The sequence below is a fragment of the Zymoseptoria tritici genome, chromosome 2, assembly GCF_000219625.1.
Source record: "Zymoseptoria tritici IPO323 chromosome 2, whole genome shotgun sequence".
NCBI lineage: Eukaryota > Fungi > Ascomycota > Dothideomycetes > Mycosphaerellales > Mycosphaerellaceae > Zymoseptoria > Zymoseptoria tritici.
Genome location: NC_018217.1, coordinates 55048 through 66477, shown reverse-complemented (window position 1 = coordinate 66477; position 11430 = coordinate 55048). Strand labels below are relative to the sequence as shown.

Below are 11430 nucleotides of genomic sequence, written 5' to 3'. Positions count from 1 at the left end.
CAGTTGTAAGCAGCGTTTGTTCTTTTGATTTTCATATCAAATCTTCACATTTCGAATAACAACGTGCAAACACCGCACTTCTCCAAGTCTCACCTCTATCATGGCTCCAAACGGAACTCCTACCCCAGCAGAGTCCGAAGACTGGCAAACAGCCCGGACCAAGCGACCTGATTCCGGAATCGACATCAAAGACGACTATGTCCTCACTCGTGACGCCTCCGCTTCCGCACGGCTGAATCTCTCGCATTACATCTGGCAGTCTTCGTTCGGCTTCAATCTCCACCCACGAATCCAAGAAGCCGTCGCCGGAAAAGAGAATCTCCAAGTCGCAGACATTGGAACAGGAACAGGGTAAGACAACGCCATCTCACGACTTAACTTCATGGATTTCAACATCTGACCATCCACAGCATCTGGCTCCTCGACATGGCCAACCAACTCCCACCATCCACCCACTTCGACGGCCTCGACATTTCCTTCAGCCAGTGCACACCCCCCGCCTGGCTCCCCTCGAACATAACCCTCCGCCAAACCGACGTCCTGCAACCTCCACCACCCGAGCTCCTCTCCAAATACGACATCATCCACATTCGGCACTTCGTCTGCGTAGTCGCTTCCAATGACCCCGCACCTCTCCTCCGAAATCTCCTCGCAATGCTGAAACCCGGCGGATGGCTCCAATGGGGCGAATGGGATGTCCTGAACCGACACTTCACCAAAGTCTCACCAGAAACACCACAAGTCTGCATCGATGCTCTAGGCGAGGAACTGGCGAAACTCCGACCATCCCGCCAACCGGACTGGACGAGTCGGCTGGACGAATACATGTTGCTGGAAAATGTGGAGATGGTGATGATGGAGAAGCGGCTGAGTAGCGTCGGTCATTTGCCGGCTATGCATGATTTGACGATGCTTGTGTTTCAGGAGTTGATTGATGGGGTGGAGAGCAGGGGATTGTTGGGGCAGGAGAAAGTGAGGGAGTTGAGGACGTTGCTTGGTGGTGCGGTGAGGGAGAGTCGGGCTGGTGTGGCGTGGAATTTGACGAGGTGTATGGCTGTGGGGAGGAAGGGGGTTGATGGGAGAGGGAGGGCGTTTTTGAACTAGACGGTGGGAGGTCTCGAAGACATTCGACGGAGCTGATGATACGTTATCGAGAGCGCCGAATCTACAAGTTTGAGAATCAGGATCGGAAGCCTAACCTCTCCGGAGGCGCTTCGAAGTTCTGGAAGGAGCAGATTCTACGAGTGCGGAAGCGGAATTGAGTGCATGTGTAGCGGCACTTTCAACTTTGTGAAGCGGATCTTCAAAGATGGCCGACAACGACGTTCGATCCGGAGTGAAGCATCTGTCAAGGACATAGCGGACGGAGACTCGATGGACGTTTGTATGTGGTGGTATTTCAGGAAGTCACAGGTGCGGCAGCAGTTACGGGCGGAGAAGGTTCAGTGATGCCACGAAGTGACATGAACTGCGATGCAGAATTGGACCGGCAGATTCAAATGGAACATGCTTGACCACCCTAGGTAAGCATTACTCCGGTCTTATTCCGTATCAAAGCATGTGCTGACAAAAACCGTACTACGACTAGAGACTTCCGAATATTTAGGATTAGCAATAACTGTGCAGCTGCATGACGAACAATCCATATGCCTCCAAGGTCGAGAGACTGGTCTACCGTTCGCCATCATCTGTGATTGATTGCGTGCGAACAAAATCGATTGGTCCAGTCTGTGCCCTTCTTTGAGATCGATTGCGTGCGAACAAAACGGAATGGTCTCCTGTGTGCGACCAACTACTGTTGATTGCGTGCCAACAAAAAGGTTGGTGGAGCGAACAACAACTGGAAAGGAACGTCAAAGCACGACAGGTTCGTATGCTTGTTTGCTCGAATTCCTACCTGTGCGGACATAAACCTCGCGGTGCGAACAAGAATTCTTCCCAGTATCGCACGACTTCTTGACTACTCTCTTCATCCAGGAATTATCGATTTGCAATGGACGCCACGCAGCTTTCACCGTCACGGTTCAAGATACCAGCGTCATTCTGGGATGTTCGATTTGTTATAGACGACACGCAGCTTGCACCGTCACGATTCAATCCGCCAGCGCCAGTTTTCCTACCGAGCCAGCTGTACCCAGAGCCGCTCGAGGCCGAGAAACATGAACTACGGCTGTTGACGCTTCTGCCGGGAGCGTTCCACGAGCCCATTCGATGCACATTGGCCAAGATTTGCCTCAAAGACACGGAAAGACCTCTGTATGAAGCACTCTCATATGTGTGGGGTGATCCGAAGATCACGAAGTATGTCATGGTTCATGGAGCCTTGTTTCATGTCACGATCAACCTGGAGAGCGCTCTCCGCCATCTTCGCGACAAGAACGACCCTCGTACACTCTGGATCGATGCAATTTGTATCAACCAGAACGTGACAGATGGAAGGGAGGACAAGGAGCGCCATGGTCAGGTCCGCATGATGGGCCAAGTCTACACCAGTGCAACGCGTGTGATCATCTGGCTGGGTACAGGGGATCAAAGAGTCGTCAATGTAATCAAGACCCTGCAGACAGCTGGCAAAGGCTCAATCGATTCAGCGAGTATGCTCATTGCGGCACCCTTGTACCGGATCACTTCCTTGGACTGGTTCAATCGGGTCTGGACGAAACAAGAGATGGTACTCGCCGTCAACGACCCAATTATTATCTACGGTCGTTGCGTGATCCCATGGTCGCTCTTGACCGCAGTCTGTCAGCAATTCAAGGCCGAAGTCTTGCGCACGCATGTCGGTATCAAAGGCGTGATTGCGATGAAGCAACTTGGGATGTGGCGAATTACCGGCCTCGACGATCTACGGACACTATATCAGTCGGATCGTGGGTTGTTGCTGAGCCAAGCTATCCTTTGCTCTGGGTATGCCAAAGCCACGAACCCAAGAGACATGGTATACGGCGTTCTTGGCATGCGGAGAGTCGGTCATTGGACACCACAGTTTCCAGTCGACTACGGATTGCCTGTCTCCGTTGTTTTCGCCCAAGCCATGGCTTATCTGATCAATGTCGAGGGATACATGAACGTCCTCATCGCGCAACAACAACAACTGGTCTGTCTCTCTCATCCTAATCCAGACTTGACGAATGCGCCGTCCTGGGCGATCGACTTCACCGCCCAATACGACACAAGCCGTGCGGCGGTATTTCTCCCACCACCAGAGTTCTCGGTGTGCGGAACCCGACCCATCGTCAGCAGTATGGATGTCCTCAAAGATCTGAAAACCCTGTCCGTGAAGGTGATGTGAGTGGACGTGATTGAGAGGTAGTCAGAATCGAGTGGTGTTGCGATTGCCCCAAGAGCCTGCCCATCATTGCTCGCCTGACCCAGGAAGCTTGGGATGCTCCGCTTGTCGACGTCGACAAAGATTTACGGCGGACACTGACCAGGCTGAGATCATCGGAGCCACTCTGGCGTCTCTTGGTAAACGATACTGCTGAACTCAATGACAACCTGCGAGGTAGCTACAGCACCGCACCGCAAAAGTACGAAGCCATGTTTGAGGATCTTCTCGAGGCGTGCCAGGCAGGAGGTATTACCGGACACGTACTAGGCGAATACGCACAGTTGCTGGAGGGAAACATCATTGACACTGCATTCTTTATTACGAAGTCTGGTTTCGTCGGAACATCAGCAAGAGGAGTCCAAGCCGGGGACGAAGTGAACGTCTGGCTTGGCGTGAGAGGTCCATTTGTAACCAGGCCGACTAATGACGGGTCGGGCAATTGTCGTTTGGTTAGCGCTGCATATGTGGGGGGCATTATGAAGGGCGAAATGGTGGATGAGCTCTTCCGCACGGGCATGATCGCCGCGAAGATCTTACTGGTCCGGTAGCAGGCTGATGTATGTCAGGAAGAGTTGACCGTGGTCGGGCAGGACCAGAGATTTTCATGTAAGAATGTGAAGCAAGAAAGGGAGTTCGGCCTGGTCTGATCGTGGCGAAGAAGAGTGTTCGTATCGCACCGATATGCGGTCAGATAGACTTGTGACCATATCGATGCATTCGATTCAATCCGTGGAATGTGAACGTCTCCCGAGCTTTCCGTTGTGATGTCACCTCTGCCTCAACCCCACCACTTTTGCACCCGACTTCTCCTTGCCGTCTTGTGAGCTCCGCTTACGTTGGAGGCGTCATGGCAGGCGAGTTTACGGATGGCTTGCTCACGAGAGGCCTCCTCAAGTGGAACTCGTTGCGGGTGCACTAGGGAAGCGAGGTGCGGCGATTTGCCTCGAGACGGTTGCACAATCGCCAGCTGTGCCCGAAAGAGGAACATGGTGCCTCAGTTGAAAGAGAGACAGCCGATATGAATCGTTCATGTCAGGACTTTGTACTTTTGTGAGCCCGCTTGCAGGAAACTCGAGGTGCGGCGATCTGCCTCAAGAATCGCCAGCCGGATCCGAGAGGGCAATATGGTGCTTCTCATGAAAGAGAGACAGCCGATTTGGCTCGTTCGTGCCAGAACTTTGTGTTTTTGCGAGGTGGTATGCTGGCAAGGTTGTGCTTAGGGTCTGGAGGCGAGACATCGTCTGACTGACAGTGAAAGGAACAGCGTAGATGAGCTGCAGACCAAAGAATGTCAGCTCCAAAATAGCATCAAATGATTCCGTTGATCTCCACTTCATTGCCGGGTCCAGTCCCCCATCGAGCTCGTGACGTCGTACTTGCGTGGTCATGTATCTCCACCGGCCACTTCTGTCGACATTGTCTGTCTAACGCTCCCTCAGTTCTGAGACCTTCGGTCCAACATTGGCATGCTCTGCCTCAAAGGAGACAGCATGAGTTCTCCACACAATCCACCATCCCAGCACGCAACTACTCCTTCTGCGCCTCCTCCACTTCCATCTGAGCTTGTGATCAGATCGATCAGTTGACCGCGTGCGTGAACATCTTCCGATTCAAACTGGACATGTTGGTCTTGACCAGAAATTGATGATGTTGGGTACCTTTCAGTCGACTTAAATCTCGACCAGGCCACTTGGCTTAACATTCCGATCCCACCACTCCCCCAACTCCACCACCTTCTTCCCAACCCTCGCCTCCTCCGCCGCGAAAACCACAGCATGACTCCTCACACACTCCTCCACCGTAACGCCCAACCACTCCCCTTGCGCCTCTTCCACCTCCACCCCTCCTTTTACCGCCCTGATTGCCTCCAAAAAGCACTGCGTAAGTCCATCATCGCCCCCGCCATGATGTGAGTTCTTCGCTTCTTCAGGATGATATACCTTCGTGCTATCGCTTTCGAAGTCATTTACCGTGATCGTCTTGCTGTCATAGATCATCTCGCCGGATGTGCCATATATGACGCCCCTACGGTTGCATTGTGCGAGGGTTTGAGCGATCATATGGAAATTCGCCGTCTTTGAGCCGGAGCCCGGGGTGGCGATGGAGTCGTCCCATTCGATGGTCACGAATTGGTCGTCTACGACGTCGTTGTCGGATTCGTAGACACAGCGGCCGTACCAGGCTCGGTTGTCAATTTCGGACTGAGGGTTGGTGGAATCGTAGTCCTCGCGCAAAGTTGAGAAGAGGGCGGATTCGGCGGCTACTGGGCCGGAGGTGTGCAGGAGAGACTCGACTTCTGGGTTGGCGATTTCGACGGGCCATTTTGCTAGGCCTTTGGATAGGTGGCGGTCGTGGTAGATTCGTTTTGCGGAGAATTTGCAGGTGGAGATGAGTGGGCAGGAGAGGCAATTTGTTGCGGTGCCTGCTGCTACAGGCTTCTGGCTGCGGCGGAATTGCTTGAGAGAGCCGTGGGAGGAGAGGCGGGTGGGGAGATGGGTGGTTGTACGATCTGGACCGGGCGAGCAGAGTAGCCAGAGTATGAAGTCAATGTCGTGGCAGGACTTCGTGAGGAGCGAGGGAGCGGTAGTGGACTCTTTGCGCCAGTGCCCGCGAACGTAGGAGTGAGAGAAATGCCACCAGCCGACGGGCTCGGTGTGTTCGATTGAGACGATCTCGCCGATGACTTTCTTCTCGCGAATGAGGTGGCGGAGGAGCATGTTGTGGGGACTGTAGCGGAGCACATGGCCGATGGCGAAGATTCGCGGAGGATGTGTAAGAAGGAGTGACTGGATGGAGAGGCAGTCTTGTAGTGTGGTCGCTAAAGGTTTCTCGGCCATGAGGTGGAGACCGAGGGGTATTATGGCTGTCAGCACTTCGATGTGATGTTCATCGTGGACGCAGATGAATGCTCCGTCGACGCCAGGAGGGACGGGAATGCCGGCGGAGGAGTCTTTGCGGCGTTGGTGTTCGTATTGGATGAATTGCTTCCAGTCGGTGAATTCCTGCTCGGGAGTGTGTTGAAACTCTTTCCAGATGTATTGGGAGCCGAGCTGTCTTCGTTTGAACTCGACGGGTTCTGCAATGGCTGCTACGATTCCTAGGCCGGAGTCGACGACTGCTCGTGCGTATGCGTTGCCTCTTGACCCAGCTCCGATGATTAGGAGGCGTGGCTTGTATGAGTTGTCTGAAGAGACATCGACCGCTTTAGGCGTCCCATCGTCCATCGAAGGCGCCATGGCCTGTTAGCGCTGTTTGCTGAAAATGGTAAGTGAATGTCCAACGCGAGTCGAGGACAGCGAATCAGTGAAGTGAGGTTGTCAGCATTGACGGCGCGTACATTCTGGACTGTCTGTGATCCTGTCGTCACATCTCGGACATATCGACTTAAACACCGATCGACGTCCTGCCGAGGCTGATGGAGCTTCAATGATGTCTCGTCGGCTACGACGAAGTACCTTGGACATATACTCGTCACCTTGTTGAACTTCATTTCCTGTCCTCTGTCACGTTTTGAAGAATCACAGCCATCATGTCGAACCTCAAGATCTCCAATCTCGCATCGTCAGAAGGGAAGCCCGCGACAGGATCGGATTCCTCCAAAGTCACGATCTCCAACCTCGCAGCGTCGGAGATGGGACCAGCACATGGAGGATCCTCTTCTGGATCATCTTCTCGCGGAAACTGGCCTCAGGTGAGCCTGTTCATCAAAAAGAGCAGGAGGGTAGCAGTCTGACAACGAAGCAGGGCATGTTCCCCGGCCAAACCGCCATCATAACCGGCAGTGGACAAGGCATTGGAGCAGAGTGTGCTCGTCTCTTCGCGAAGGAGGGGGCCAATGTCGTTGTGTCCGATATCGACAGCAGTAAGCAAGAGTTGGGCATACTGTAGGGTCGAGACGAAGAACTGATCGATCCGCAGCCAAGTCCCAGCAAGTGGCCGACGAAATCAACAAGTCTGGCGGCAAAGCCATCTCCGTGGCCGGCGACATCCTCGACGATAACTACATCAACAATTTGGTCAAGAAGGCGGCGGAATTTGGAGGCGGAAAGATCCATGTGGTGAGTAGTCGACACCTCGATCTCAGGACACACAAGCGACAGAAGCAGGACATATACTGATGTGCTGGACATAGATCGTCAACAACGCCGGCTTCACCTGGGACGGCGTCATCCACAAAATCACCGACAAGCAATGGGACACCATCCTCGCCCTCCACGGCACCGCACCCTTCAAGCTCATCCGCGCCGCAGCTCCCTACTTCCGTGTCAAGGACGGTGAACCTCGCAGTATCGTCAACATCTCTTCCACCTCTGGCATCCATGGAAATGCCGGCCAGGCCAACTATGCTCTCGCTAAAGCCGGTGTCGTTGGCTTGACAAAGGCCATCGCAAAGGTAGGTCCAGCACCTGAAGCTCTCGATCAACATCAGGACTAATCATCAACAGGAATGGGGTCCCCAATTCGGTGTCCGCGCCAACACCGTCGCCTTCGGGCATATCCAAACGCGCCTCACCGCCGCGAAAGAAGAAGGCGCTTTCGTCACGGCTCCCGACGGTTCGAAAATCGCTCTCGGAATCCCGCAGAAACAGAAAGATATGGGGAATGGATACAAGGACATCCCGCTTGGTAGACCCGGGACGGCGAACGAGGCGGCTGCGGCGGTCATGGCGGTTTGTAGTCCGATGTTTAGTTATGTTACGGGGCAGACTTTGATGGTTACTGGCGGGAGGAATATGTAAATGTTGAGAGGGGGGATGAAGGGGGAAAATGAAGTGGTATGAATAATACATGTGAAAAGGTATCTTCAATCCAAAGTACAAAACGCTCAAAACACGATGCAATGCAAGTCTCACTCAAACTTCAACCCCCCAACCGCCCTCCCCAGCACATCCGCCACCCTCCCCACCCACCTCTGCGCCTCTTCCCACTCCCCCCTCTCCACCGCATCCCAAACCGCCGGAAACACCACCTCCTCCCCATTTCCTCCTACGCCGAAGATGACATGTCGAAATTGCTCCCGCCCTTTAACCCCAAACCCCATCTCCCTCACTTTCTTCTCCTTTTTCCTATCTCTCTTCCCGTCGGGGGTGTACAATTTCCTGTCTATATCGAGGAGGTCGGACTCGAAGGTGGAGAGGGCGTCGTTGTACTCTACTCTTCGCTGTAGGTAGGAGGAAGACTCGAGGCCGCCGGAACCGAGGACGTTGGCTGTCCAGATGTCTTCGAAATGCGAGAAGACGTTCGCCGCCTCCACAAACGCATCCGCGGCGGCGACCAAAGGCGTGAGATCGAAGCCTTCGCTTTTACCAGCGGACTCGAGGGCTTGTGCTTCCACGAAGGAGGTCAAGCGGTCGATGTACTCCCCTCGGACTTTCTCCGCGTACGCGCGTAGGTCGTAAGGGAGGATGGGTCGATCCGCGACTTCGAGGATGAGCAAAGCCCAGATTTGAGCTAATGTCCGGTGGGAAGACATGTCCGGGTCGCCGAACTTTTTGACCCATTCGAGGGTGTCGTAGCAGGAACCTTTGGGGTACGGTTGGGGGGAGGAGAAACCGAAGTCGAGGGACGAGGTTCCGGCGATGTGTTGGAAGGGAAGGATGTCGGTGAATGTGGAGGAGGAGGAGGTGAGGCGGGATTGCGTCTCGTCCCAGAATTTCCGGAGGGAATCGTTTTGTCCCGGGGCGTTGACGCGGTCGAGGACGTGGAGTAGAGCGCGGGTCCACATTGGTGAGCCGGAGGCTGCGAATTGGGGTTCTAGACCGGCGACCCCGACATCCACGTTTAGGTATGAGATGGCGTCTTTGCGGAGAGCATCGGTGTTGTCTTCGACGTACTCTGTGCTCCCCGCGAGATTGAATTCTTTCGCGTCCCAGCTGACGAACTCGATGGTTCGTAGAGGTCGCCAGCCGAGACTGCGGAGTTGGCCGAAGATGTTGACGATCTCCATCAGTACTGCGCTGCCGCTTCCTGGGTCGGCGGCACCGAAACACCATGCGTCGCGGTGGTTGCCTACGAGGACTTTTTTCTCGGGTTCTTCGACGCCTTTGAGAGTGCCGTGGAGGTTCCAGATTTGTTGTTTGTCGCTGAATTCGAAGACGTTTTTGAGGTGGACGATTGGTGCGTCGGAGAGGTTGCCGCCGGAGAACCATTGTTTGGAGAAGTCAGGGTCTCCGCCGATCCATTCTTTGGGCACTTCCTTGCCGTGATTTTTCAAGGAGTTGATCAGGACTTTTGCGTCTCGCCAGGAGAGTGGCAATGATGGTATCTGAACCAGTGCGGGGTAGTTGTCCTTTACCGTGTGCTCCGCATTGAGCGTACTCGCGTACCCAGGCGTGAATGGATCTCCAAGAACGCGGTCCGTGAGGGCGACGCTTCCTCGCTGTACTGAGTCGTCTGGTCTCCACGGTCCATCCGGCCAGACGGGTCCTCTCGCTGATCCATCGTCCCTCGGATCCGAGTAAAGTAGTGCTCCAATACATCCCGCTTGTGCAGCAGCCCCGATCTTCGCCACGACATTCTTCTGCGACCCACCAAACCGCATCAAGGCAATGCTCCCGTTCAACACCACGCCTTGCTCCTGCAACCACGCAAAATCCTCCTCGCTCCCTCCATTGGCAAAGATGAGATGTCCCTCGGGTGTCCCACTCTCACTATACGCCTGCCATACCAACGTCTGCTGCCTTCCAACATTCGCATCCACCCTCTCCTCCTCAAGCACCGCACTCCACTTGGCACTCTCAGGACTCACAATCCTCACCGCTCTCCCGTCCGTCGTCGGATATGTCGCATAGATATAATAACTGCTCAGTCGCACATCGTCCAGCCCGCCTTCCTTGATCCACTTCTCTTTCATCCACTCCGCCATGTATAGATCACCCTCCGTGCCCGCTGAGTGATCGAAAGACGAGATGTGTGTGAGGTACTCTTCAATCCTGCCCGTGTCTACATTATCTTGCACGTACATCCGCACGGATTCCGGATCGAAGCGCGCGCCGAGATAGCGACCTGCGCCGGGGAAGACGTCGAAGGAGAGGAGGGTGAAGATCAGGATCGCGATGGTGAAGAGGCCGAAGAGGCGGGCTGCGTTGGGTGCGGAGATGCGGTATTGCTGGGGGATTGACGGGGCGGCGGATCGTATGCGCGCGAAGAGGGATTGTGCGGGTGGAGGAGGATCGGTCGGGACATGTGCCTCGCTGGGTTGGACGGGGGAGTATAGCGATCGGAAGGAGGGGAGTCGGATCGAGGAGAGAGTCGCGCCTATGCTGGTGAGGAATTTGGAGCGTATTCGTGAGCGATGGTATAGGCGAGGTTGTCGCTGGTCGGGGTCGGGTTGTGAGGGATCTAGATAGTCGAACTCTTCTACTCTTCTTCGGTCATTGTCGTCGTCGTCGTCGCCGGTGACTTCGGGGAGGTGAAGGTCGCTGTCCTCGCTGGATCGCGGAGACTCGACGGTGGGTGGGATGTATGTGCTCGTCCCGAGTAAGCCTTGCCTTTCCGCATCGTCGCTGACTTCGCCGGGACCGCGGTTGTGTTGGGAGGAGGAGGGTCGAGAGGAGGTCGCTTCGTCGTATGTCGGAATGGGAATGTTGGCGTATTGTTGGTATTTGTGATCGTCCGCCATGGCCGCTCGTTCGCCGCCGCTCCGCCTGGGAGGTGTGGTGGAAGAGGGTGTGTCGCGTGCTATGTGTGCATGATGGTGGTGGTTTGTGTATCTCCTGTACAGGAATCGAACGGTCGTCTTGAATCCAAATGATGTTGCGTCTCTGTAAGAAGTGTGTAATTATCTCTCTCCTCATCCCCAAGGAGGTTCGTCACTTATCCCCTGGTGCCAATGTACATGGCGTCGTAACCTAGTTCAACGCCAAACGCCCAGTGAACACGCGAGCTTGTTGCTGCCTGAGGCTTACATATATCTGGCATTTGCTGAGATCAGAGTACATCCTTGGTTCTATATTAACTCTACAACTGCTGCGGACCCAGGGCGATCGAGCAGATCAATCATATTTCCTTGACGGCCGATATCATTGGATGGAGTCGCGGCTGGACGAGGCGATCACCTCTTCTTCCCGCGCTCGAGATCAAGGCAATTCCCCTACCAC

At 54.6% G+C, this 11430-nt stretch overlaps 5 protein-coding genes across 5 annotated transcripts; 3 read left to right on the top strand and 2 right to left on the bottom strand.

The window, feature by feature from the left end:
* Positions 1–100: 100 nt before the first annotated feature.
* Positions 101–1104, top strand: MYCGRDRAFT_35902 (uncharacterized protein; the record flags this gene model as incomplete). The annotated part of the gene is made up of 2 exons (XM_003855778.1): positions 101–351; positions 411–1104. The coding sequence occupies 2 exons, from the start codon at positions 101–103 to the stop codon at positions 1102–1104; spliced, it is 945 nt and encodes a 314-aa protein (XP_003855826.1).
* Positions 1105–2137: 1033 nt separating this feature from the next.
* Positions 2138–2959, top strand: MYCGRDRAFT_27344 (uncharacterized protein; the record flags this gene model as incomplete). Its single annotated transcript, XM_003855779.1, has 1 exon — positions 2138–2959. A coding segment is annotated over one exon (822 nt), but the record flags the coding sequence as incomplete, so codon positions are not given.
* A 2042-nt stretch (positions 2960–5001) lies between these two features.
* MYCGRDRAFT_37018 (uncharacterized protein) lies at positions 5002–6555 on the bottom strand (the record flags this gene model as incomplete). The annotated part of the gene is made up of 1 exon (XM_003854643.1): positions 5002–6555. One exon carries the CDS (start codon positions 6553–6555, stop codon positions 5002–5004), a length of 1554 nt encoding a protein of 517 aa, XP_003854691.1.
* Positions 6556–7078: 523 nt separating this feature from the next.
* Positions 7079–8070, top strand: MYCGRDRAFT_84359 (uncharacterized protein; the record flags this gene model as incomplete). Its single annotated transcript, XM_003855780.1, has 4 exons — positions 7079–7193; positions 7250–7389; positions 7464–7724; positions 7777–8070. The coding sequence occupies 4 exons, from the start codon at positions 7079–7081 to the stop codon at positions 8068–8070; spliced, it is 810 nt and encodes a 269-aa protein (XP_003855828.1).
* Positions 8071–8180: 110 nt separating this feature from the next.
* Positions 8181–11086, bottom strand: MYCGRDRAFT_67686 (protease; the record flags this gene model as incomplete). The annotated part of the gene is made up of 2 exons (XM_003854642.1): positions 8181–10439; positions 10536–11086. 2 exons carry the CDS (start codon positions 10950–10952, stop codon positions 8181–8183), a joined length of 2676 nt encoding a protein of 891 aa, XP_003854690.1.
* Between the last annotated feature and the right edge of the window lie 344 nt (positions 11087–11430).